Genomic DNA, 27,534 nt, shown 5'->3' with positions numbered 1-27,534 from the left:
TGAGGATGAGGCAGTGTGTCCTGCCCAGGTGACCTCCTTGTGTGGCAGGGTCAGTGCCTTCCAGCCAGGCTCAGGACTTCAGTGGCTGGCTGATAAAAACTCATTGAAATGAGCCTTTTCACTATGGGCAGTGCACTGCCTCTCATGTTTTTGTGTGCTCTGAAGATGTTATAACCTTTTAAGTCCTGTATCTGATTTAAGGGTAAGGATTAGGGATATTTGGGTCTGCTGGTTTCAATAAAATGCAATTTTTCTTGAGTCACTCAGTTAATCGAAGTTGCTTGAGACTGCTAAGGGTGGTTGGAAAGAGCAGGTAGCTTAAATTGCTGAAAGAGCAAAACCCAACTTGATGTGGAATTCACTGCACTGTCCAAAAGTGACACAGTAGTAGTGAAAAATTGCTTTGTGTGCTGATGCTTTCTAAGCTCATCTGCTCTGCAAGTGTCCCTCTGTGATGACAGACTTAAAAAAAAAAAAAAAAAATAGTTTTGCCTTTGGAGGATTCTGTAAGCGTGTGGAATATGTTGAGCCCTGGCCGCTGTGAACAAAGTGTAGCAGTGCTGGCACCTTGGCTGGGCTGTCACATCCATTAGGGCATGTGTGAGCAGGGCAAGCTGCAAACCTGAGCTGGAGAAAAACATTGACATGAATGTCAGCAGGACCTAATCTGCCCACCTATTAACTTGCCTGGCCTCAGAGGCACTGGGGCTGGGTTTGGCTCCAGGGCCCTGTGCCTGTCACTGTGCAGAGCTGAGTGCCTCTGGCTTGGCTCTTCCCAGCCTCCCTTCCAGCCCTGCTGGGGAAGTCTGCCCAAGGGCTGCGTGTCCTGCGAGGCCAGGGCAGCTTTACATCCCTTGCCTTCCTCCTTTGGGTATATTTTCTGAAACTGTGGTTGCTGGCTTGCACAGAGATTAATGTCTGTTGTGTGTGTCTCTTCACAAGAGTGTTTCTAGATTTTCCTCCCTTTGCTAGCTGTCACAGATTTTCTTTTGTGTTTGTTCATCACTGGCCAGATCTTGTGTTTCTTTATTATTAATGGGTTTTCAAGTCATTGGAATGAATTAAAAGCAAGTGATCTGCAGTGCTTCTCATAAAACATGATTTGTCCAAAACCAAATGGGTTACTTCATTTTTCTCATCAAAATTAACTGCATTTATTGACCTAAAGAGGTTATAATATTTAAGCTCTTACATGTAATAAATCCAACTTCTGCCTGCTTTGCTCACATGTTCAGAGCACTTGTTTCTCATTTTTAGGAAGGCTATTAAAATTATGCTTTGAGAATATTTTTAACCTTATAAGAGATATCCTCTTGTTTTCTGTTCTGCTGTGGAGGGGTGTTTCCCGTGCCTCTCCCGAGTTGTGCTGCTTTTTGCAGTTTTGCCAGGCTGAGGTGTGAAAACAAGGCAGCACTAGGCAGGGCAGAAGGATGCTGAGGCAGGGCAGTCCCAGCAGCTGCTGCTCTGCTGTGTCCTCGGCAGTGCCAGAGCCCTGGGGAGCCAGGCTGGGCTCTGTGGGACACACAGGGCACAAGGGTGAGCAGGATGTGCCTTGGTCCCAGCACCAGCTGTTGCTGCCTGTGTCTCTGCTGTCGCATCCCCAGCAGCAGGAACAGCAAGGCTGACTTCTCATGTGTCTCCCACAAGCTGGAAAAACCCAGGCTTGATCCATGGGCAGCAAAATTCAATTCTGCCTGCAGGACTGGAAGCCTTTAGCAGGGCTGATGTGGCAGCTGCTGCCCACCCTGGCACTGGTGTGAGCTGGAGAAGGAGGTGCTCTACAAATGTTTATTGGCTACATCTTGTGTAGCACAACCACACTCAAAAGGGACATTGCTAGAATGTGTGCAAGACTACAACCACTTGTCCTCGCTGTCTCACTAAAATATGCTGTTCCTCCAGTTTAATTTTTCTGGACACTTCCAGAAGAGGATTTAGGCTGAATACTGGTTGACCAAATGGAAATCCAAGTGCTGTCAGCCATTGAAGCATGTGAAAAAGCTCGTTCTCTCTCTTGGCTGCACTTTAATGGGGTTGCTCTGGGTGCCTTTGCTCTGGGAAAGTGCACATTCAGGCTGTGACTCAGAGTCCTTGAATGGGTTTGTGGTCTGCAGGGACAGGGAGTAGCTCAGGAAGAGACAATTTTCTTTTTCCTCTTGTGTATTTCTTAGAAAAGCATAACAACACAACAACAACAACAATTTCCTGTCCTCAGCTGCAGAGTGTGATGAACTCTGGTTGAAATGCCAGCTGTATTCACTTGTGTTTTCCCTCCTGTGCCATCTCTGCAAGCAAACTTTTACAGCTGCTGATTGCACAAAGACAACAGCCATAAGCTGATGTGCTGCTGGAGCTGCTGCCTATGCTGATGGGTATTTTGGTGCTGCAGCCTGTTGAGTGTATGTGATAATTGGTTTCCCTTTTGGTCTTTGAGGACAGAAGATGCAATTAGCATGTCCGGCATATTTTCTTTCATACATTTTCAAAATTGCAATTCTTTTTAGGAACAACAAGAAGTCTTTAAATTGGGAATTGGTTCTTGCATTGTAAAGTACCTTTGCTTTCTGAGCATCAGAAGAAGTTGCTTGCCCTAGCAGCTGCTCTCTTGGTGTGTTTGAATTCAGTTGTGGAGTCAAAAGTGCAAGTACAAAATCCTATTGAAGTACACCAAGAACATTAAAGGTACTCTGCAAAGCTCTTGAGACTTACACCAAAGGACAGGTGCCAGCCCTCAATCTGTCTTTCAGGAAAGGCTTGAGGAACTTGTAGGTGCATGGTGGGGAATATTTACATGTTAAACATCAGGTAGGGTTACACAGTGTACTGAAAACAACTTGTGTTGTTTACCAACATCTGATTTCTAGCACCTTGCCTCTTCTGAACAAAAACACAGCCAGCCTACACTGCAATCTGTCCATCTGAAGGCTGCATCTGAGCAGAAAAGAATAAAACATGAGGGATGTATGGATCCAGGTTTGCATGTATCTGTGTACAGGTCTCTGTGAGTATTTGAGACAGTTTTCCTTACTGGAGAGGCCTGGAGCCTTACTGGGGTGCTGGAAGGAGGCTGGTAAGATCAAAGGCTGTGTGCCCATTTCCCACACATCCCAGATTTGGGAGGACACCCCCAAACCTTGCTCTTTTAGACCTTGGTCACTTAACCAACCTGCCTTTAAAATGACAACATTTAGCAACAGCCACTTCAGATTTGCTACAGTTACTGTTCTAATTACAGACAGAAACTGTTGTCTGAGAGATAACTGTATGGAAACTGTCAAATGCTGACATTTCATGGCAACCATGGGAGCTGGAGATCTGTTTTGGAGGGGTTCCTAAAAATACTCCATAAAAAGTAAGTTTAAGATATATTACTGCTATATGTTTTAAAAATCTTCTCCGTCAGTGAATTTAGTATTTCATTAGAAACTACATATCCTACAATAAAATAAAAAAGTGAAAAGTAGAAATAAAATATGGTGTTTGTGCTCATTTAGCTGTTTCTTTAGAGTTATTACTAGCAAAGCAAATTTGGAACAAACCCTATTAGGACTTCTAGTCCTCTCTGTAGAGCCCTAAGCCTGGCATATAGCCATTAATTTACCAACTTTGAAAGGATTTTTATCTAATAAAAAGAGAGATGAGTAAGAGCCTGCACGTCATTGCAGGCACAAAGATGCAATTTTGAAGGCGTTATCTGAAGCCCCTTTGATACAGCCTTGGTGCTCTGTGGAGAGGAAGAGGCACTCAGAGCTGTGCTCACTGGGCACCCCAGCGAGCCCGCCCTGCTGTGCCAGGGACAGGGATGAGGTGGAAGCTGGGCTCTGGCAGTGCTGGCTGGCAGGTTCCTGTGCACAGCTCCTGCTCAGGCTAACGAGAGCCAGAGCTTGGAGTATCAGGTGTGTTACTGAGAGGGGTGGGAAGGAATGAGGGAGCAAAGGGGAGCCTTTGCCTAATGTTTATCAGTGCATGACAGACAGGAGTCAGTCACAGCTGGAGGTGCACATGAGGGTTCCAATCTGCCAGGAGTTAGCTGAGCTGGGCCTATGTGGGCTCAGGGAACTGTGGATTGACTCCAAAGGATGACAGGGCTCTGCATTGCACAGGTCTCAGTGAGCTGATCCAGTGACAGTCCAGAGGAAGTGACATGGTTGGGCCCAGGTGATGGTGGTGCTGTGTGCAGGCTGCCTGTTTGGGCACCATCTCGTTTTGCTGCTTCTATTTTCAGTTAGTTTGGCTTGGAAACAAGGTTTTAAACAAGGCATCAAATTGTGCTATGGAGGTGTGTGGTGGTAGGCATGCAGAATCTGGGATTGCCTTGAGCCAGGAGAGGAGGGGATGGATCCCATCAGATGGCAAAGCCAAGGTGTGTGTTGGGGAGCAGCAGGTATTGGGTCTGAGAGGGTGGCTGGGAGAATCCTTCTCTGTCCTGGTAGATGTTGAGATAGGAAGGAGGATACCATTACAATCCAATTTCCTCTCTTCAGCACGAGAAATGTTATGAAATGCAGGAGATGGGTAAGGTAGGGTAAATTATCTCAGAAGAGTGGCTGGGGCTACTGTTGTGCCCTGGATTTTGTGACTGAGCAGGTTAGAAGTGTGGGAAGAGTCTCATCCTGCTGGGCACCCTGCAGGTCAGGTTTGTCACCTTGGCCATGTTCAACCTAGTCTGGGGTTGAAGATGCAGCATGGTCATTTTTCACCTGCAAGGAAGAAAGTGTACATCTCTGCTGGGCCATTTGTAAGAAGAGATCTCTCTTGCCCTGTGTGTTTTGTCACCTGGGAGCAGTGACATTGTCAGATACCAGCGTGTGCAGTGTGCATTGCAGGTGCTTGGTGTTTGATGGCTGCATTCAAGTGTTGGTGCTTTTGAATAATCTCTTCTTGTCTAGAAGGCTTGATGAACCATGGGTCATGCACAGGAGATGAATTACCTTCTGCTGTGTGTAGCACCAGGGTTGTTGTTATGAACTGTGCTTCCTCACCTTGCAGAGTGGTTGTTGCAGTGGCTTCTTCTGTATCTCAGCTATAAAAAAAGCCTCAACCTTCAGTTTAGTTGGGAGAGGGTTAGAACATAGGTGAAGAGCTGGAGAGGGAAAGGTGGTTTGGAGAACCCAGTTTTTGGATGAAAAGAGTGGTGACTGCTGGTGCTAGTCTAGCAGTGCTCCAGTTGCATAAAACAGGATAAGGGAGAGGTAGATAAAGGCATTGTGTAATCTTCCTTCAGAATTTGTCAGAATGGTGGGATTTAGTGTACCGGTTCTTTCCTAATAGAAAAGGATTGGGATTATTTATCTTCCATCAAGATTATGACATTGTTCAGATTTTTTTTTCCCTACATCTTTTTTGTGCCTTAAACTCTAGCTGTGTGGGCTGGAATAGCTCTGAAATGCAGCCAACTGGATGGAAGGCTGTAAACTAACTTATAGCAGTAATTTTATAAAGCTGAAATAGTAGAAACCCTGGGAAAAATGAGTGTTTTGCATGCAAATCTTGAGATCTGTGGAGAGTGTGTGTGTTCGTGTGTTTGTCAGAGCACACACAGGTGCTCTAAATCAGGTGAGTGAGGTTTGGTTTCCAGTGAGCTCCCTCTGTCCACCTGTCCTGCCCCAGTTGTGGGGCTGGCATGGGGCTACTGGCACCATGGACACCACTGGCTTTGTGGCTTTTCAGCTGGTACTGAGCCCTGTCCTGGCCACTGAGGTGACTTCTGCCTCTGCACCATCCCCTGTCTGCCCTGGCCAATCCCTTCTTGCTGAGACCCTCAGCCTTTTCTGCTGGCACTTCAAATGTTGTTTGAAAATATCTCACCCTTTTTATTCTTGAGCTGCATCTGAAGATCCTGCCACTTACATATATTCCATAAATTTCCTTGTTGTGACAAGAGCGTGACCTTTAAAGGTGCAGTCCATTCTTGCCTTTATTGCAAAGCATCTTTTTTCTTTCCTTTCTTCAGTGTTTCTGAAGTTTTCTGTTTGTACTAATGACTTGACACCCAAACAGGTCAATGTCTTGCTGATTTGTTCTGATATGTGTATTCAGCAGGAGCCAGCTTTTTCTGGTGAAGAGGTGTGGGGGGGGGAGGAAATCCTACGCCTCTTCAGAGGATTCTTGGCAGGTGTAATCACAGGATTTGTGATTCATGTCCAATATCCGTGAGAAGAGCTGACATCTTAGGGCAAGTTGCAGATATTAAGGGGGCTAAGTAAAACCTGCTTTTGATGTTTGTAGATTTCTCTCAGCTAGATCAAAAGTGAAGTTGTTAATTCAGTTGATCAAAACTCCAGTCCCTTTCCACACTAGAGTTACTGGGTTAAATGCTCTCTTAGTCAGCTCAAATCTCTGCCTTTTCCTTCTGCAAGGTACCACAGAAGTTAGATCAGTAACATTAGTTTCTTGCAGCTAATGCAGAAGAGGATGGGACTGCTTGAGGTAGTAATTTCATGTAGTCCATTATATTTAATGATGAAACCTGGCTGTAGATTTTTTGCATGTGGAAGGTTTTTCAGGTCTGTGACTACTGGTGCTCTGAAATCTTAGCCTCTTCCTGTGCTGGCATGTTGCATTTTCTGTCTGGTTCCTTTTGTTGATACTCACAGTGTGTCTGTGCTGGTTATCCTTTGCCTGGACTTGGAAGGAGCTGCAGGACTGGGTCTGGTTCTGTACTACCATTCTTTGTGCTGGAATTTCTCTGTTCATTTCTGTTTCACTGATTTTTCTGTTTTAGAAATCTTCAGTACCATAAGCACATAGCTGATGGAAGGGTTTTGGAGTCCATCTGCATTGCTGAAATGAAAATCACCATGGGAGTCCTTTCTTAGCTGTGTAAGAGTAACAGGAGTCTTGCCTGCAGGGAAGGTTGCAGGATCTGCCCCTAATCATCTGGGGTATTCAGCTGCAGTGGTGGCAAAAGGTTGTAGAGGAAGGGAAAACTTTTCATGTGGAGATCACAGCAGCTGCTCAAACACAGGGCTGTGTTCCTTCTTGGAGGGTTCAGCTTTGGGTGAAGGCCAGCTCTTTTGGCAGAGGAAACAGGGTGGAGGGGCCATGGTGAGATACAGGAGCAGTGACTCCAGAGAGTGAGGGACTGCATTTCAGTGGAAAATATCAGAGTTAAGTGTGCCAAAGAAGAGGGGATGTACAGCACAGTCTTGGAGGCTTTTCTAGAGAGGAAAAGTATAAAGCCTCAAATCCTGCTCCTGGGATGTTTTTTGCAGTCTTACCGAAGCAAAAGAAAAACCTGAAAAAATGTGGGATTCCAGCAGTTCTTGGTTCAGCAGGAGCTGCAGCAGGAGGCAGCTCAGGGGTGCAGGGCAGTGCCTGCCAGCCCCTCTGTGAGGGATTGTGTGACCTTCCCTGGTGTGCCAGCAGCTGGAGCCTCCCTGAACATGCCAGTGCCACTGCCAGGGCAATGTGTGCCAGAGCAGGGCCATGCTCAGGCTGTTCATTGCACATTAGAATTTTCAAACAAATTGATTATAACATACTTTTAAAGAAGAAACAGAACATGCCAGTGCTTATTTATTTTAAAGCTTAAAGTAGGCTGTGATACGACCAGTTTTTATTTTACATTGGTTTAATTTATTTATTTTTTAAACTATAATGCTGTCAGATGATGCATTATCCATACCTAGAGGCCTGCTGTTCACTGTGCAGGTTATCTCCAGTATGACAGCTCTGTATCTTCAATGTCAGGCACACTGTTCTTGAGCCAGAGTAGATTTACAGATTCTATTATACTTCTATTGAACAGCTCTTAATCTGGGCAGAGGAAAACATGCTGCAACCAGCACGTTTTATCCCTTGCCTTTAGTGTTAGAGCCCTCTTTGGCAGGGTTGGACATTGTATTACAAATAGTCACCTACCACCTCAGTCTTTAACATTAAAAATCCCCATAATCCTGTAAATGCTGGAGGTTTTTGTCACTCCCAAGCACAGTCTGAATAAAAACTAGCACTGGCATTAATTGAAGGTCTTTGTCTGTGCAACCTGGGTGTAGTACACAGGCCACTTAATGCTGCTTTCTGCTCTTGTGCTGCATTCCTGTGTAACATCTCCATATAAACAAGAGAGTTGTGAGCCTGAAAATAGAAGCTGTCTTCAGCCCCTTATTGTTTTGGCAGCTTTATTTTTGACATCACAGTTTCTTTAGTAATTGAGGATTACATGCGTGAAGAAATGTAACTACTCTGTGCATGAAAAATGACATTTGTTTTGCTTGTATGCTTTTTCAGACAGTTACTGCATTATTTAGCCTCTTTTGAGCAGGATAACACAGGATGCTGCCCTTGACCTGTAAGGAATGGCAGTGGCATTGCTCTGTGTATGTAGCACCTTGTTGTAATTAGCAATGTTTTTGTTCTTGTTGTAAGCAGCATAGTATGAATTAGCAGTAAGTAAGCAGGAGCATACCAAATACTCAAGGAATGTTGTGAATGTGAATAGTCCCTGGTGGGTTTTTTCTTTTTATTCTCACCCTTCTATCTTGTAGCTTTCTTCCAAAAGCTGCTTTGACCTTGTATCTACCTTGAGATTCATGCTCCTTACTACTTTTTTTTTTCCAATTTATCCCTACTGTTAGTTCTTTGAATGCCATTGGCTCAACACCGTGGTTATTCCTATAGCTCAGCAGTTCCACCTTGTTTCAGCTGCTGAAGTCTATCTCTCATCTATTTCTGCTTTTTGTTCATTAAAGAGAAAGAAAAGGTGAGTTTGAATCCATCACTAGGAGGTATACAGTTTGATTTCATTCTTTCTGAGGAGGGAGAGGACTGTGGCTCTTCCTTATGTGCCAATGTAGGTCATGAAAATAAATAATCAGCTTACACATGTATCCACATGCTGCCAGGAAGTAATCCTGCTTAGCATCACTTTATGGGGTTTGGAGTCTTTTTGAATCTTCTAATCCTTAGTGATATTTAAATAACATGTTGTGATCACTGCTTGGCTTAATTCATGTAGAAAAGATTTATTATACAGATGTATCAGGATGGAAATACACATGTGCCAAGACACACACACACAGATGGGATGTATATATTCAACATGCAGAGTAATTGCCATTTGCAGACTCTGGGATGTGCTGGGGCAGGTGCTCTGGGGTGGCTGTGTGTCTAAGAAAGCAGAGATCCTACAGTGGTGATTTGCCACGCTATTTTTAGATGGAAATTTTGTTCTAAAACTAGAGGAACGGCCATGACTGTCCCATTTCTGCAAATAAAGCTCAGAAAGCATTTGCTACTTCAGCACTCAGGATGAGACAGGTGCATTGTTTTTTCTCCCCAGTTAGCTGGGTTGTTAGCCAAAGGGGGTCTGCCTTGCAGATTCATGATTTGAAAATAGCTGTGCAGAACTGTGAGTCATGTGCAGAAGGCAACAGAAAACATCTCAAACTGCAGCGTCCAACACCTACACAACACTGCTGCCTCCCACCTGCAGAAACCTTTTCTGCAAAGCACTGAACCCCAGCGAGGTCTAGGAGTCCTGAGGGCACCTCTGGTCAGGTCTCTTTCTAGGAGGAGCTGTTTGTGGTGCCTCACCAGAGTCAGTGCTGCTGGCCAGAGTCCCTCCCTTGCTTGCCATCTCCAGTGGTGAACTCTGAACACAAATATCCCTCCTCCAGCTCCCCTGTGTTTGGAACAATCTGTGTTTCCTCCATCAGCTGTGGAGTGTATAGAGGATATACCAGTCTCTGCCTTTGGCTCAGTACTTCCTGAGGAATTTACTCAGGAAGAGTAGCAGAGTGCAGTTACTGTTCTCAATTAAGTTGCAGTCCTGTCCTGCATGCTCCATTGGTCAGTCACAGACCAAAACCTGGAAACTGTGTGCGCTGGGGGTGCTGACACTGACCCTGCCAGAGCTGCTTGGAACGTTTACTCCTGCAGCCCTACATTCTTCTTTAATGTAACTCCCAGAAAAGGTGATTGAGAGATGCACTTGGATGTAGCAAAGCACATAAATGAGTAAATACATCCACCTCTGAATGGAACAAATGCAAGTGGCTCAGCTGCAACCCCTGCACCTCTGCATTGCTGGCTCTGGAGCCAGCCTGCAGCAGCACTGCTGGGTGCCTTTGGAAGAGGTGGCAGAACAGGAACAGTATCCACAGTGGGGAACCAGGTTGTGCTTCATGAACACCAATTTCAGATGCATGGCATGCTTTCCTGATTAGAATCAGGTCCATACAATGGTGTCATTATGAGTTTTTAATAAAAGTCCTTTCCACTGGCATGAGAAATTGCTCTTGCAGTAACACCCATTCTATTGTTAATAATAACTGAAGGGCTTGAAGTGAGAAAATACTAGCTGATATTTAAACTAATTATTATCAAATCAAAGTTCCTTAGATAAAAGCACTTAATTAATCTGCATTCCATTTTCTAAGCATCTAGATCAGCATTCAATAGAAGTAAATAATGTCCTATGATTTCCAATACCAGCTAGCATATTCATTTCTTGAAGCATTACTTCAATAACCTGCATTTTTGGAAGCTATATCCTGCAGCCAGGAGCTGTTCTCCTGTGCCACTGAAGAAAAAAATATTAGTTTAAAGTAAATGGAGGCTTTGAAAGCCTCCAAATATTGTTTTTGTGAATCAAGGTTTCCCTTTTCTTCTGAAGTATTTTTTTTATTGTTATGGGTATTGATACTTAGAAGTTCAGATGATTTCTTTGACAGAGCAAGTCTTTACTGTGCACTTAATGTAAATTGACATTTCTCCTTGTTTTCCTCTTTTTTTCCCTGTAAGACTCTTGTGACCCTTGTCTGGCTTTGCACAGAGAAATATTCAGAGAGGTAACTCATGTCACCATGATAAGCATGCTGCAGTCTCTGTCATTTTTCATTGTTGCCTGAAGGACAGCTGGGGAGGGAGATGCTGTTCACATGAGAATCTTTATCCTGAGGAAGTGTGATGATTCAGTGGGTTGTCTTATTGAACTGTAATTCAGTCATAAATACAAAGAAATGGTGTTTAAAAGATGTTAAAACTCTGACACACATTGAAGAAGGAGAAGTTGGTAGTCTTGTTTAGAAGTTGATCCTAAAAATCCTTGATCCTCCACGTTCACTCAGAGATTGTGACCATCAAATGAATATTTCACTGTCTCAGCCCTGCAGTTCAAAGTGCATGGTTTGATTTCTGCACCTGCCCAGAAATCTGCTGTACTGTTTGGAGTAGCTGAAATCTGGAATGTTTCAGGTTATTAACTTGTTTCTTCTGCATATGGAGAGAGGAAAAAAATCTTTGGCACGAGTGTAAGAGGGTTTTGTTGGGATGATTGCAGTGTTTTTTGTGGTATCCCAATAATTAAAAATCACAATAATTGCACGAATTTCATTTTGAAAAGAGAGTTTATTTCAAACACTTAAATCTCATTGATTTCCTATAGATCACGGTCTCAATTCACCAAAGAAATTTTTGATTTTTTATCACCTTTTCTATGCAGAACTTGCTAATGGATTCCAGTGCATATGTTGTCACCAGCTTTTAAAACCTATAATTAGGTCTGGTTCAAAACCAAACACATTTTTATTAGATGATTATGATCTTCTAGCAAATAATTATTTAAGAAAGCATAAGAAATGCAACCATTTATTAAAAGAGTGCTGTTGACAATGTAAGCACTTGGTGTGATTACAGAACTGCTTCTTTTAGTCCATGTTGAGCACCTGTCAGGAGGTACCTGCTGCTGGTAGTACTTTGTTGGCTTGTAATTTTAATTACAGAAATTTCTATTGAGATTGGTGAATATTGGGGGAGGGGGAGTAATTTACATCAGATATTCCTTGTTCTACAGTATTTTGAGGCTTTTCTACTTAGCAGTTGTGCACATGTGTTTTGTTCTATCTGTAATAAACCAGATATAATTGTTATATTTTATGCTGAAGATGCTCTTAATTTTTGGTTTTTAAAGAAGGTGCTTAAATAATCAGACTGATAAATTTCAGGCTAATAGAATTTTCAGCTAGCTAATTAGCAAAAAATATAATAAAAAAGATATTATATAGAAGTAAATATAATAGATGATACGTAATAATATTATATAAATATAGATACTAGATATAATATATAGAAATATAATATAAAGTTATAATTAATTGTTAGAATAATTGTTCAGCATCCTTCAGATTATGTCTTGCATCTTGCAGAAGAGTAAAGAAGTTTAAAGGAGTAGATTGCAGTTTTAGTGCAAGAATTGGCAGGGTATAGCATTTCCTGAAGGAGAAGTGTGCTTTCTGATGAAAACAATTTCTGATTTTTCTCGCCTCCTATAATTTTTCTGTCATTACTCCTAGACCTGGATCAGAAGAGAATTCTGTGATCCAAATGCTGGAAATTTGAGAGAATTTGGACTGTGATAAATATTTTGCAGCTGACTCACTCTGCTTATGAATGAACTCTGCTAGAAAATCTGGCTCCTACAATTAAGATTTAGAGAGCTAATTGCAAGGCAAAGGGGAATTTTAAGCTCCTATTTTTGTGACAACCAAGGTAATTTTAGATTCTGGATCCAAATGGCAGAACATATGGAAACTATGGATTCAGATTTGGGCTTACAAGGAATTTTGCATGGCAGAAAAGCCCAGAAGCAGCAATGCAGAGAAGCTGATGCACAAGGACTGAGAATGGCTGAAGTGCCACCCTGGTGTCAGGGCAGGGCTCTGTGCAGCCAGGGACAACAATGAGCTGTACAGATGAGAGGGAGCCAGGAGCAACATTATCACTTAATTTTATGCTGTTCTTCACTGCTCTCCTAAGTAATTAGTAATTATTTATTGGAGTAGTAGCCAGAGGCTAGAGCTGAGATCAACTCATCTTGAGGTTGTACCAACCAGAGGTGATGGGAGACCAAAGTGCTCAGCCTCAGTGGTAATTCTGTTCTTGGCCACTTGTTAATTCTGTTGGTTTTCCTGCACTGTACAGTTGTGTAACACTTCAGGGAGCAGAAGGTGCTGAAGGATGTGTAGGAGCAGAATGGCTCCTGCCAGGAGCACAGATGGTTGGAGAACAAGCCACCCTCAGCAGCCACGCTGGGGATTTTGTGTTGGTATTTTCTCCTTTTCTTTTCTTTCAAACCACGGTTTTAAACTGGGAGTCATTGAAACAGAAATAATTGAATCCCTCCCACTCCTTCCTGGGGTCTGTCTGTGTGTGTGCTCTCTAGGCATGCAGTGTGATGGCAGCAAAGCCAAGGGGTGTTGTCTTGCAGGAGGGAAGGTCTGGTTTTTCCATTTATCCGGAGAACAGGAAGCAGCTCTGCCCTGGGCAATGGCACATCAGATCCCTTGGGGTTCTGTGTGGAATTGTTCCTGCTGATTTTTACTGTTGTCATAGTTCATACAATCTGTGCTAAGTATAATGGCCTGGAGATGAATCTGTGCAGAAACTGGACAGAATCCCTCCTTCTCCAAATATTGTTGTGTCATGCACAAGGCTTTGGGCTGTTGTAGGACAGCATTAAAAAGACACAGCTCAAGGTTCCTCCCAATGGGAATTAGGAGGCAAATTTGCTCTGGCAAGACCTGTGCTGGTGCATGGAAAGAAATGGGAGGGAGAAATGGGGGTGTGTTGCTCTGCCAGTGCAGCGGGGAGCAGACCTGGGTGCATGAGTTTGGACTGTCACTGTCTCAAGTGCTGACCCACTCAGAGTCTTTCCTAGTGGAAAGGAGTTGTATGTGTTCATGGAAAGCCAAATGCAATGTGATTGTTGCTTCAAGGGATACAGTTTTCCCCTGTGTGTTGACAGATGTATTTGTGCAGGTTATTTTTCCATTAGCACTTGGGTAGATGAAGACAGCAGTGCCCTGCAGGTTTCCTCATGGAGGTGTTGGTACACAGCTGCTGTGTACATAAAATAACTTGGAATATGTGAGATATATCCCTGAGTTAAGATGAAATGTGCTGCTGGAAAACATACAGTTAAATATTTTATTTTTGTAGAGTAAACTGTATGTGCACATATGTGTGTATGTATATAAGTTGTGAAGATTTTTTTTTTTATTTTCTTGGTGATGAATGTTTCCATATTGCATTTGTGTTGCTAGACTGAGTAATTAGGAGGTCTGATAAGGAGCTGAGATTCCTGGGTTTTTGTGTTTTATAGCTTTATTCCTGATTTCCAGCACTGCTTCTGCCTCACACCTGAGGACATGAGCACTCTGCTCTGCCACAGAGGGCTGAGCGAGCTCCTGCTCTGCACAGCAACCTTCTTGGAGAGCTAGAGACAGGCTTTGCCTTTGGATGTTGTCCTGTAATAAGCTGCTCATGGGATGGTTTTGTTTGTGAGTTTTGATGCCTGCAGATGGGAATATCCTGTCCTGATGGGTGAGTGGGCAGTGGTTACTGTCATGTGTGCTGGGGAAGGCAGAGGCTGCAGGAGCCACGGCCACCCTCTGATTTATCCATCCTGCAGCTCCTGAAGGATCAGGAGGTGCCACTAGAGCTGCTGTGTGTCCCACAATGAGCCTCTGGAAAGGTCCCAGTGGATGCTGGTCTGATCAGCAGCTGCAGAAATTGGGGCAAGAGCTGGAGGTGCCCCAGGGTGGTGCTGCCTCTGTTCCTCTCCTGGCATCACTTTGCTCAGTGACTCTGGGGAATAATGAAGTGTTTCTGGAGGGAGAGCTGAAAGTGCAACGTGCACTGTGGTGTTGGAGGGGGCAGAGCAGGGGCAGACAGTTCATGTGTTGACTTCAGCCATGATGTGCCCCTGCAGGAGGGGAGGACATGGACCAGGATGGGGGGAGGGAATTTGCCAACAAATATGCAGACATAAAGACACTGTGGCTGGGTTGACAAATTAGTTCTGCATAGCGTTCATTCCAGTCCTCTGTGACTTAATTTAAAAAAAAGAAAGCCTCATTGACCTTGGTTGTGGGATACAGAGTTCACAGCCAGCCCCAGGACTGGAGCAGGGCACAATGGTGGCATTGCTGAACTGGGCTTGGAAAATCTTACCATCCTCACAGTCTAGAGGAATTCTTTGCAAATAATTTGGGGTTTGCACTTGCACTCTGGAAATGTTCAAGGCCAGGTTGAATTGGCCTTTGAACAAGCTGGTTTAGTGGAAGGTGTCCCTGCCCTCAGCAGGGGGATTAGAAGTAGATGATCTTTAAAGGTCTTTTCTAACCCAAACCTTCTGTGATTCTCTCCTGGGATTAGGGAATTCAACCAACACATTTTGAAGAGGAGAGAGGTAGAGTCCTAGGAATTGCTGTTCTAGAGAGCTAGATTGAGGAAAGGATGTGTCCATGCTCTTTCCCTAGTGAAGTGTGGAGTCCCCTTTTTCAGCTCCCAGAGACTTTGCTGCTGCCAGAAGTCCTTCCTGAGCTCCAGGAAGAGGCAGAGGGGCATACTGCAGTGGGAATAGGTGAATTTGCATTGGCAGGGGAAAAAACAAGTATAAAATGTTCCCCCTTTCTTACCTATGTTAGGAGGTTTCCATTTCAGGAAGGGAAGTGTGGGTCTGTTCTGTCATACCTGGGGGTGGGAGAGCCCAGTGGTGTAATTAATGCTGCACGCCTCTGCTCCACAGTTGTAGACTGTAAACAGAGCTGATCAAATGATGGTGTGGGAGAGGAATTGTTTAAAATAAATTTTAATAAATTATAAATAATGTATGACTTGCTTCAAGTCTACCTAGCCAGGCAGCATTTCCAAGCTTATGAAACACAGCCTCATATCAGTAATGTTCATGTGAGCAACCACCCTGGTGGTTTAATGCATCTCATCCATGTTAAATTTAACTGTTGTGTACAACAATAAGGCTTTAAGTCCCAGTCAAAGATCAGGGGTTTATTTCTTGTGGCACTCAACAGAGGATGACTCTTATCTAGAATTCCAGAAAAACAAAATTCAATGGCCTTTTTGATGTTTGGACAGGAGGAAAGGAGAAGATTTCTAGTCCTGCTTCTAACTGCTTTGTTTGTCAGAGGCTTGTGGAGCAAAGAAAACTACTTTATTGCTCTGTCTGATTCACAATAAACTGTTAGAAGGATTCACAAATAGACCATTAAAAAGAAGAAATTAGAAGGATGGAGAGGAGTCAGAAGTCCTTTTGATGAAGACAGCTCTGCTGGGATTTGTGCTCCCTCCCTTGGCTGACCCAGAACAGGGCTGAGTTTGGGGCCTCAGCAGGAAGGACTGGGGTGAGCACAGTGGGGATGCATGAGGTACTGTGCTGAAGTTAGGATGCTGCTCTATGACTGAACTTAGGAATTCCATTCCCAGGTGCACAGGCATTGCTTTCCTTTTGTTGCCAGAGTGCAAACAGTCTTAAAAATGCACGGTTTGGCTAAAATGTTGGGATAGCTGGATTCAGAAAAAAAGGGATGTTATTTAGCTATTATAGAAAGGAGATAGTAGTGTGAGTCAGAAATTTGACTTTAGTGGAAGTTAGACATCTAAAAATCTTTGTGTCTCAGCTGTGTGCTTCTACATTTCCTTCCAACAGGAATAACAGCACTTCCTTATCCCCAGGGAAGTTGTGTGGATAAGCATCTAGTGTGATGGAAGCTGTTTAGATAAGCAGACTTACCCAGTGTGGATTTCCTTTACTAACAAAATCGGTATCAGATGGAGAACAGAACAACTCACTGGTGCTGCGAAAGCCAACAAATACCTTTTTCATTCCTGTAGATGTCAGAACCCCTGCTTATTTTTCTTTATTTAAGAGGTATTTGGGAGGCAGAGCAAAGCTCTGCTATTGCCTCCCAGCAAGTGACCTAAACCATTTAAGCTGAAACATATGACTCCGAGGAAGTATTTTGCAAAAACAGATGCACAGAAAGTCAATTTCCTATTCATATTTTGTTGTGGCAATTGGTACTTTCAAGAGATGGCAGACTTAAATTAGCTGGAAAAGTGACATCTTTAATTAGGAAAGCCTCTCTGCCAGCACATTGAACAGTTGCCAGTTTCTCAGCATTTAGGGACCATTGATTGCCAACAATGGCAGCTAAACTGCTTCTGGGTAGAAACTAATTGAATTTTCTCAAGTTAAAACGAGGATCTGAAGTTAAATCAAGACGAACTCCTTTGCTTGCTCTCATTTTACTTACTGCTGTGATATTCTCAGCAGTCCAAGGGCTGCTAGATATTGGTGAATGGAGTTGCCTGGGGCACAGCTCTACAAACTCCTCCAGCCTCAGTAGTCCTGGGACTCTCTCTGCTGTTGCCACTCACAACACAGATCGCTGTTGGTCCTGCCATGCCATTTTGGTGGTTGTGTTCTCTTCTGGGGGACTTTTTTTCCTGGGGCAGGTTGCTTTTATTTAGTCTTGTGCTGTTGTGATGGGAGCTGGTGGAGCCAGTCTGAGGAGCTGGGCTGTATCCTCTTGCCTGAGCATCCCATCCAAGCCAGAGCTGCCTACCCACTTGGGATGGGTAAATAGCCTGTGAAACAGGGTTACAAATTTGTGTGGGGCTTGCCAGCTAGATCTTCAGCAGCGTGTGGCTGGTGTTGGTCCCAGGTCTGCTCCCTTTCCTGGGAGAGCTGAGGGCTGCGCACACCCTGAGGTGAAGCCTCATGCCAGGCTGGAGAAGACCTGGGCTCTGAAGGATTGCTGACTTTGCTGGCTGCAGTGTGGATGCTTTTTCTGTATTTCTGTCCCTTCTTTTTGTCCCATCATCTCAGGTGTAGCTTCTCTGAAGGTAATTTAGCACTTGCACCTGTAAGATTGTCCTTTTTCTAAGCAGGTTCTCTTGCAGTTCCTGGTCATCATCCAGGCTGAGTTCTGGCACAATGCCAGTTCCAATCCATCCCATCCTTCCTCTGTTGCTGTTGTGTGGTCTGAGGGATCATTTCCTCAGCTCTCCTATAAATGCTGCTGAAACCTTTGGCTGCATGGGGGGAGCTCTGCTGATAATAATGATAAATCTGAAAAGTTTAGGATTATCTGCCCAACTTGTGTGGAAGCTGCAAATGCTCAGACCTGAACTGTCTGCCTCAGGCCTGTGCTTAGAAGAGGAACTCAGAGACGTAATTACATGTTTCCCAAAGGGCAGCTCAGTTTCTTATTTCCTTTTTTTACCTTCATCCTGATTTATCTCCTTTTGCCCTCCTTTCCCTTAGCAGGGGTTTTGGAGGATAGTCTCTGCTTGCTTCCTTCATGGTTTGAAATATAACTCCAGCTGGTCTCAGGGGAAGGAGCCTGCTGGAAGATGATCTTGCTCTAACCATATGTGTGTTTATTAAAGCTATTCAGCTCTGGTAGACTGTGCTAGTGCTGTAAGAAAATGATTGGGGTTTTGGTGTGTCTCCCATTTAGAATCAAGACAAAACTTAAACTTCAGGTTTTGATCAAAATTGAAGTATTTTTTTTTCAACCAATGTGTTTTTACCCCAAGTATCTCAATAACTTTTTTTTCCTGTTAAAAAAACATCAAGAGAAATTTGGAGGGAGGGCAATTCCTGCCTTGCTATATAGCCTTTTCTCCCTGGCAGAGTACAAGGAGCAGGAGAAAGGAGAGGCTTCTTGGAAGCAGCTGCAAGGGAAGGGTTTATGTGGAGTACTCAAGAAAGGCGACTTTGTGAGGCATCAGCTGAGTCTCTGGTGGGCAATGGCTCCCAGCTGTTGTCTGGATAAGAAATGTGTGTTTAAAATGTGACCCAGAGTTGGGGATTCTCCATCCACACAGCCCTGCCTTATGTATCAATATTAAAAAGATTGTTCAATGTGTCTCCTCATGAATTATGAACGTTTGATTTCTGTTTGAGTCTCCTTTAAAAGAAGAAAACCCCACAACTGTTGGAGTGGGAGAGAACTTGAAACAGATTTGAAGATTGCACAGGAAAAAGAATTCAGTTAAGTCTTTCGTTAGAAAGAATCCTTTTCTCAGCAGCTAAGGGTATTATTCATCTTCTCCTGTTACCTTCCAGCATTAATGCAGAGCAGAAATATTTTGCTTATGAAATGTACATTCTTTCAGGTACTTTACAAGTGGTTTATTCCCATTACAAATACAGTGAAAGGAAAGAAGATCCTTACCCCTCTTACAGACCCACTGTCAGGGAGCTACTCCTTTTTCTTCTCTTTCTAGTGGTAGATAGGAGAAGTGTAGAGACTTTTGAAACTATATTATCTCTGGAAATATTAAAGGAGATTTTCTCATCACTGTGTGAAGTGGCAGCAAAAATTGCCCATATTTGGAAGTAAAGTTTAAAGGAAGAGACAGCAAAGATGTGATTGTTCACTTAAGAGAAGTGTTCTGGGAGTCATCTGCATGGCAAGCAAAAGGGACAAATTGCTGGGGAGTGCACGAGGGTTTTAAATGAAGCCTGCAAAAGTCTACTCAGCTGTTACTAGGGAATGGCAGGAACAGATGAGTGCCCTGAGGAAATTGAAATTTCCTGTGTTTCTGCCAGCCCAGGCACCAGGATGTGGAGGGCCACAAGAGTCTGATGCTGCGTCCTGCAGTTGTGCTGAAGATGAAGAAGAGGATGGACAAACAGGTGGCTGCTGACAGGGGGGTCAGACTTGCACTGCTGACATTGAAAGGAGAGAAATTAATACTAAAAAAACATCATGAGGCAGAAATCCTGGGGAATGTGTGAAGTGTTTCTTCAGGGGAATAGAGAGGTCCTGGATGGTGATACTCAGAAAACCCCTACAATAAACAAAGCTGTGCAAGTGTTGCAAAAGATGGAAACCCTGGGCTGTGATGTGGGTCTGAGGAGTTCCCCAGCAAGCAACAGCACTCTTGACTTTTGATTTAATTTGAGATTTTTGCTGTAGAAGAGCCACTATTTAAACTGCTGTAAAGCAGATTTCTAGTAGTCAAAGCAAGTAAAATGGCCAAATTTTTAAAATAAAACTGAAAAGACTGGGGAGATTAGTTTAGCTGAGAAAACAAAATGTTTTCTCCCTCTCATAAAAACACAGAGGTTTGTTCAAGGAAGCTGTAAAACCCAGCAGAAAAGACTATCAAAAAGCTTGTGGTGCCACAGATAAAGCCTTCCCTCCTCCTGGCATGGGCTGTGCTTCCCAATTCTTTGATCTTCTGCTTAATTCACTTGGGGTATGTGGCATAATTCAGATTTCCACAAAGGCTCTAAGTGATTTGGTACAGTCAAAGACAGAGCATGTAAAGGGTGGTTTTGAGAGAAGTTTTTCTGTGCTCTGAAACTTTTGAAGTTTATTGTGTGGGGCCAGCGGGGAGGGAAATCTCAATAAAACTAACCATTGAATGAAACATGAACAGGGGTTTAAATGTGAAAAAGCTGAGAAGGCACCTGGGGCTCTCTGTCCATAGAGCTGTTGAAGTTGGTGATGAGATAAAGAGAGAGATCTTGTTAGTGTTTGCAGTCAAAGCTGTTTTCCACAAGGCTGATGAAGATTTACCCATTGATTTTGCCAGTTGGGTTTTGCTGGTTGAAAATGTAGGATTGGTGCAGGCTTTTAAGGAACTTGCTCAGATTTGAGGTGGGCAGTGCAAAGACATCACCAGGGTGGACAGCCCTGGGCCTACACGGACTCTGCATCTCGGTGTGTGAAGGTGCTGTCCAGAGTGTCTCTGGTCTGTGTACAGTGTGTCTGTGTCCACCTCTGCTCGTTGTAGGAGGAGAAACTGAGCTTTGGTGTCATATTAAGGTACTTAAGGTTATGATGTGTAGCTCATCTCCCAGCCTGGAAACAGATCTTCTACTGTTGGCACAAGGCAGTTTGATCCTGGGACAAGGCTGTTTGAACTAGAGAGGTTTTCTTCCTTTTCTGCACATCTCAGAGATGGATAATACACTGTCTAGTTACCTGCTAGGGTGCAGGTTTCCATTTTCCTGCCCAATTTGATGCTTCTGTCCAGAACACTGCCTTGTGAATGCCCTTTTTGCCTCCTGAGGTTTGCTAAGTGTGATGCTTTGAGAGGAGGTTTGCATCTAAGGCATACAAGAACCAGACCCTGTTTCAGTGTTTAGTGTAAAAGCTTTTAGTCTTTCTAATCTTTTTCCTTGGAAAACTGCTGATTTGTATTGCAAATGTGTTTGTATACTTCTTTAAAGTCTGGTTATTTTTCTTCACCAAATGATATTCTTAAAGTATAAACGCAGTTGCCTCATCAGGAGAAGTTCAGCCATAGAAGGTCATAGAACTTACAGTCAAGAGCAAATTTTAATAAGGTCCCAAGGTCCCCAATTAATTCTCCTTTTTTTCTTTTTGATATACTCATCAATGCTAGGCCACCAATTGCATTGAGTGTCCTTTAAAAATAATTAATACTGCAATCCCTTGAGTACTTTCAAGGTAAATAAGTTTTGAAGTTAATCACAGTAATGGTAAAGAGATGGAAACTGCTTTTTTCTGTACTTGTTGTATATAACTATAGGCCCATATAGATAATCAAACATTTCTAGGCAGATCTGGATCGATTTAGAGATTACAGCTGAAGCAGGGGTTGAATTGCAGCTGGATGTTGTTGAAATTGTACAAGCTCTCTTCTTGACATTTTTTATATTCCAGCTTCCTCTTGCTATTTTCCTCTTCCCTATAAAATCTTGTATTATCTGCAGGTTTTGAAGACTTCTTTTTCTAATCTGGGTTGCTTTTTTTGTTTTGCTCCTTAAATAGAGATTTGAGAAAATGTGAGAGTATTACTTGACAACCAAATTAGGTTGGAGTGAAGCGAGTTGACTTTGGTGCGTGGAGCTGCATCAGCTGGTCTTCTGGCAAAGTACAGTTCAAGATGACAGAGTGAAAAATGCTTTATATTTAAACTTCTGGGGAAACACTGGACATGGCCTGGTTGTTATAGTGAAGTTATCTTTAAACACTGGTGTTTAATGGAAACACATTGTTTCTGCCATCACTTTTAGTTTGCTTCAGGAATGTATTTTTGCATGAACCTTGCATGTCCCCACTTTGCAGTCCTGGTGTTCTCTGTAGGATGGACTGGGTGCAGGGGCTGAGTTCCTTTCCAGTGAAGACAGATGTGAAGATGGGCTCCCATGGTTTGCCTGGTTCACACTGCTCACAGGTGCTCAGTGCTGGTCCAGATCAGTGCTGGTCTGACTGAGAAGGGCCAGAAGGCATCACATGTGGGGGTTTTGTCCTCTGCACCCTCTGCTTGCCTGCCCAGACCTGCCCTGTCACACTGCACTGCTCACTAACAAAGACCAAGCTGCAGATATTTGTTCCACAGGAGTCATGGGCTTTTCTTTACCACTGGGGTAAGGACAGAGCCAGTGTTTAGTGTCTGCTGGGAATCCCATCCCAGATGCAGACAGTGCTTTGCTGAGAGCAGCCTTCTCACCACTTGCAGCATCCTGCATGCTTTGGTAGGTAGGAGTCTGGCTACTAAAAGCAGCTGTTCCAAATTTTTAAAAAGGTACCTTGTACAAAAAAATATGTCCTGTAAATATTTAACATCTTAATTACCTGTCTAGTTAATTTACTCTGCTTCCTGCAGAGTCCAACTTTTTCCTTTTCTGGAACTTTGATGTGTCTTGTTTTTAAGAGGGTCTTTTTACTTGTACATATGCTGCAACCTAGAAATACACACATGAGAAATTCATTTATAGGTGAGCAAGACTGGATTTTTGTATTCTGTAGGTCTAATCAAAGCTTATTTTAATAATGTGATTTGTCTTACATTTTCTACCAGGTCTAAACCTTTAGACTTTTCAGTCTGCTTTCCAGTCATTATAGGCAGATTTCTGTATGAATAATGCATAATTTTGCTTTAAAAATCAGTCTACACAAATCCACTTTATTTTCACTTTTTATTGATTCCAACCTTGGTGGCTTGCATACATCAGAAATTTCACAGCTTAAAAATGTGTCTGTCCCTACAAATGAGTCATTGATCAAAAAAGGTTAATTTGACTGACTCCCTTGATTTTTTCATTGTTTCTCTTTTTTGTTTCTATCTAAGTAGTAAAAACAATTTCCATTTAGAAACTTCAGTTGTCAGAAGAGTAGGGTTTCACTTTCTCTGCTGAATGTATGGGAATACAATGTATTCATTTAAATATAAATTCACAGAAACAATTCACAAATACAATTCCCAGAAGATTTGAACTCAATACAGTAGTTTATTACTGTAAGAATGCTCAGATTATGCTTCAATTCCAAAGAGATTAATCTGTCGCTGACTGGTAATATTTAATTCATTGTAATGTTAAGTACAAGAGAATTTGATATTTTTTGAAATGGTAAAGGAAACTCTTTTGACCTCTACTAATGAAATTGCCATAAATTGCCTGTTTTCTCTTTTCCCCTCCCCTTCCCTTGATCTAATTTGTTTTTCCTCTTGAATTTCCTCAGCACTTTTTTTTCCCAGGCTCTCTGTCATCTCACTTTTTAATTACCTTTTTACTTTGTGAGGTGGATGTGGGAGGGACCCAAATGCTGACTTGGAGATAACAGTGGGAGCCCCTGTGGGCTGTGGCTCATCCTGGTGGGCTGGGATCTGGCAGGCTGGGAATTCCCACCTGGGAAGACCTGGTGAACTGTGACAGACAGGGCTGCTGCTGGCTCTTTGCTGACCTGCTGTGATTGTTTGTGATGGCTAAGGTGTAGTCTGGAATCAGTGCCCTGTGACTGTATGAATTAATACATTTAAAATAGAAAGCACTTCTCAGCTTACACAGATCTCTGTTTCACATTGGCAGCAGCCCCTTCAGACCAGGTTTTCCCACTCTCCCTGAAGGTGGCTGACAAAATCTGCAGAGGAACTTTGCTGGAGAGATGGAAGGTTTGGGTTCATGTTTCCCTTCAGAGTCCTCAGCAGGAGCTGAAGGAGAATTTCTGCTGTTATTTTAGCAAAGGTGATTTCTGTAAAATTTCTGCCTTTCAGCAGGGAGTTTGAAGATCTTGGAACACAGGAGCACATGTACATGGAACACAGAATTTTACAGAGGATGTGGCAAAACCTGCCAGTGCATTGCCCCTTCCACAGGGAAGAGGGACCTGGTGGGCTCCCCTGGAGCAGGGCAGATGCTGCTGTGAGTAGAAGACCATGTCCCCTTGCTGCTGCTGCTACCTTTCACTTGCATTGTTGTGGACACTTTTTTGATCATGATGCCTGGAGAGGCATCAATCACATCTGAATTATTTGCTGCCTCAGAGGTTTTATTGTGCAACACCTGTTTTTCTCTAAACCCAGGCCCTGTGTGATCTGACCAGAGCCTGGAGGGAAGCACATACTGCCATGCCACTTTTATGTGCTGCCAAACCCCTTACAGGGAAGTGCCTTTAAAGCAGGAGTGTGTCAGTGTGGCTGGCTGAGTGACAGAGGAGCCGTGCTGACCACTTGTTAGATGCTTGGCTAGCTGTGAAATACCAAGGGGTTGTTATCCTCACCTGTAAGTTCCTTAGCTCAAACATGATGTGCCATAAGGACCCTGGCTCTCCTAAGGTAGCTTTAATCAAAACACAGATTCTTTCATTAACATCAGGAGACTGAGCAGCATCAAGGAAGCTCAGGCAGTGTTAGAGAAGCCCAGTGGGGTGGGGGATGATGCCATGGTACACAAGTGCTGAAGGTAAGATAAGCTTTCCCATCTCAATCTTGGTCCATCTGGGGCTAGACCATTGTGATGGATTGCCAACAGGTTTGCAAACAGCAGTTGTGTGACAAAACCTGTTTTCTGTGTGACAGGTTTTGTTTTCTCTGTAGAAGTGCTGGCTGGTTGGACACTGCTCTTAGGTGCCTCTGGATAAGATGTCCCCATGGGTGTGTTCCCTGTTGTGTGGGTGAGGGGCCAGGAGCCTGGTTCCTGGTAGCCACACAGCCCTGGCACTTCCCGTGCTGTTGCTTCCTCTCTCATTGTGCTTGCAGGGGCTGGCACTTAAATATGCTCTATGCAGACCAGACACTGATGAAGTGGGTGATTTAAACAAAAATGGAAATTGTTCCTGTCCTTCCTGTGGTAGTTTCAGCCTTTCTCCTGCTGTTTCCTTAGTGGGTCAGTGGGTTCTTTGGAAACCAGTGCCCGAGCTGGCCCAGCAGTTGGCTCTGTGCTGAAACAGAGGAGCTGCTGGAAACAACACATCCCAGTAGATGATGTCTGCTTTGAAATGCTCCCAGCCTTCCCAGTGCTGGGGCCCTGATCTCCTGGCCATGTCTGTGGTGAGCTGCCTGCCTGGCACACAGCCTGCTAACGTGTCCTGGCAGTGCAGGCTCTCCTTGTTTCACAATTTTATACCCTTCCTGTGAAACAGAAATAGCAATGTGGATGTATTTATTCAAAGCATCAAGGGAAGAGGCCTTTAGCAGCCTGGCTGGCTGTGTGACATTTACCTTCTCATGTCTGTCAGGATTTTCATTGCTGAAATGAGGCTTGTGAACAGCTCCTCTCAAGACTGCTTCTTCAGCCAGGGCTGAAACACTGGGGATGCTGGATAATAATCTACTGACTTCATTTTATGTATTGAGACAGTGTCCTGTGTATTTGGGACACTTCCATGGCTTGTTTGTCATCATTCTTCATCTCATATCTTTTGGTATTGTAAGATTGACAAAAGAATCACATAAACATCTGATTTCATGTACTCTTTCTTAGGACAGCATTTGAGTGAAAAGTTGATGTTTATTGTGTCCAAGGTAAGGATTTTTCCCCCCACCCCTGAATTGGGCTCTAAGACCTGGATATAACTTCATGCAGACTTCAAAAGATAAAGCTGTCCCATCTCAGTATTGGGATTATTTATTTATTTATTTATTTATTTATTTATTTATTCTGGTAAGGTCAAAAAGATGAAAACACAGGGCTGGATTAAAACCTTTGTGTTATAAGTGAGAAGACATACATTAATTAAGTGGACTCAGTCTGTAGGGAACGCTGGATTGTGGGCTCTCCTGCCTGTCCCCAGGTAGGCTGACCAGGAGAGGCAGAGCTGGGCTCAGTAAGTGCCAGAGAAGAGGTGGAGTTGGAGCACTCAGGGGCTTTGTCCCAGCTGAAGGTGCTGCTGTTGTGAAGCACAGGAAGTTTGGTGAGGCATGGGAAAGTCTGGGGCTTGAAAATGCTCCATGGTGAAATTTCCTGAAGGATGCTGCCTTACTTTCTGTTCAATTTGAGTGCATAGGTGATGAGCACAACTGTAAAAATAGGGATAGAATGACTAGGAGGATTTATTTATTTTTACTTACATAGGGCAGATTTCTTTGCTGGTTTTGTTTTGCTTGTTTGCTCTGGTTTCAATATGAATCTGCATCATCTCAGTACTTGAGAAATCAGTGCACTGGAGTTGTGATCAAGAACTGCCTGATGTTTCACTCTCTTTCTGCTCTTCTAGAGACTACATGGATGTGCAACACCACACTTATTTTCTGACATTATAGTAAGATTTCTTCTGGTTTCTTCCTGGATATTGCTCCTAGTATTGTACAGGATTCCTAAATTGGAAAAGATATTAAAAAAATGAATGTAGGAAAAAAAAGCAAATAAAAATAAGGAATAAAGTTTAACACACACATTTCATAAAATTCTTATACAAACTTAATTATTTTTCTTAAGCACTGGAAAGGTTTTTCCAGAGAAGGGAAACACTGCTTACATTTTATGAGCACCTTTGTTACCCTGGCCTTTTCAATCTAACAGCAGAGTGTAGCTTGGGGGAGGGTGTTACAGCTTATCTTCTACTCTTTTGACACCTTGTGCAAATTAATGACAAAGCTCCACGTAATGTGCAAGTGAAAATGAGGTTTTGCTGGTACTTAAAAACCCTATGCTAAAACTCCAAAATGAAAATTCTCTTTTCTTGAACCCCTTGACCTAACCCTCTCCTGTGAGCAACTGGGGGAAGGTGGGAGAAGAAAAAAGGGAAGAGGGGAAAGGAAAAGTAATTTTAAGTTTTTCTGAGATTGTGACTCATTATTCTTTAGCTCTCTGGAATGCCACGAGACTTTTTTAAGCATCCATTATTTGTCACTTGGCAGAAAGAGGCTGATAGCTTGAGACTTGAATTGTCATTTTATACATAACACACTGACAGATCCATGCAAAAACAAACCTACCAAAATTACATTTAAAAATGTATAAAGACATCAAATAAACTTAACAGAGAGCTTGCCAACACTATTCTTAATTCCGTGACAAAAGACAGGACAGAGGGAGCTGCTGGGATTGTGCCTCTTACATTTGCCCTGATTTTTTGTGCCTGCTCCTGTTGCTTTGTAGTTGCTGTCTCTTAAAATGGAATGGGCTTTTCCTAACATCACGTAGAGGGAGGGAACTTGTCTTTTGGCTCTTTGGAGGCAGAACAGAGAATCCAGCTAGCAGGGAGCTGCTTGAAATCGGGAGTGACCTCCCTCATTGAGCAAGGTGTTGTGTCATTAATTTGCTGTCAATATGTGTTTGAATTTGAACATGAATTTGCTTTTGGGCATGCCAGCACTTTTTCTAGTCTGTGTCCCCACACAGTTGGAGGATTATCTTTTAATTGTATGAATGTCAGCCTGGATGTTTGGACTCTTAAAAATCTGCATTCAAAATGATCTTTTTCTAACAGGGGCCAGCCAAGGTATTTTAGCACAGAAGGAAGAAAGGTTTCCTCAACACTCCTTTGTCAAAGCAGACATTGCAATCTGGGGTGAGATAAG

General features: G+C 43.2%; 1 protein-coding gene across 2 annotated transcripts in view; it reads left to right on the top strand.

The window, feature by feature from the left end:
* Positions 1–27,534, top strand: part of IL1RAPL2 (interleukin 1 receptor accessory protein like 2) — a 339,644-nt gene that overhangs the window by 50,951 nt on the left and 261,159 nt on the right. The window contains exon 2 of one of the 2 annotated variants that reach the window (XM_064426721.1): positions 19,364–19,450. The exons of the other annotated variant lie outside the window; for it this stretch is intronic. Coding sequence (XP_064282791.1) covers positions 19,364–19,450 — 87 coding nt within the window. The remainder of the gene's footprint in view (positions 1–19,363; positions 19,451–27,534) is intronic. 2 annotated transcript variants of the gene reach the window in all.

Source organism: Passer domesticus, chromosome 7 (genome assembly GCF_036417665.1).
Source record: "Passer domesticus isolate bPasDom1 chromosome 7, bPasDom1.hap1, whole genome shotgun sequence".
Lineage (NCBI taxonomy): Eukaryota > Metazoa > Chordata > Aves > Passeriformes > Passeridae > Passer > Passer domesticus.
This window is presented reverse-complemented; position numbering and strand designations above follow the sequence as displayed.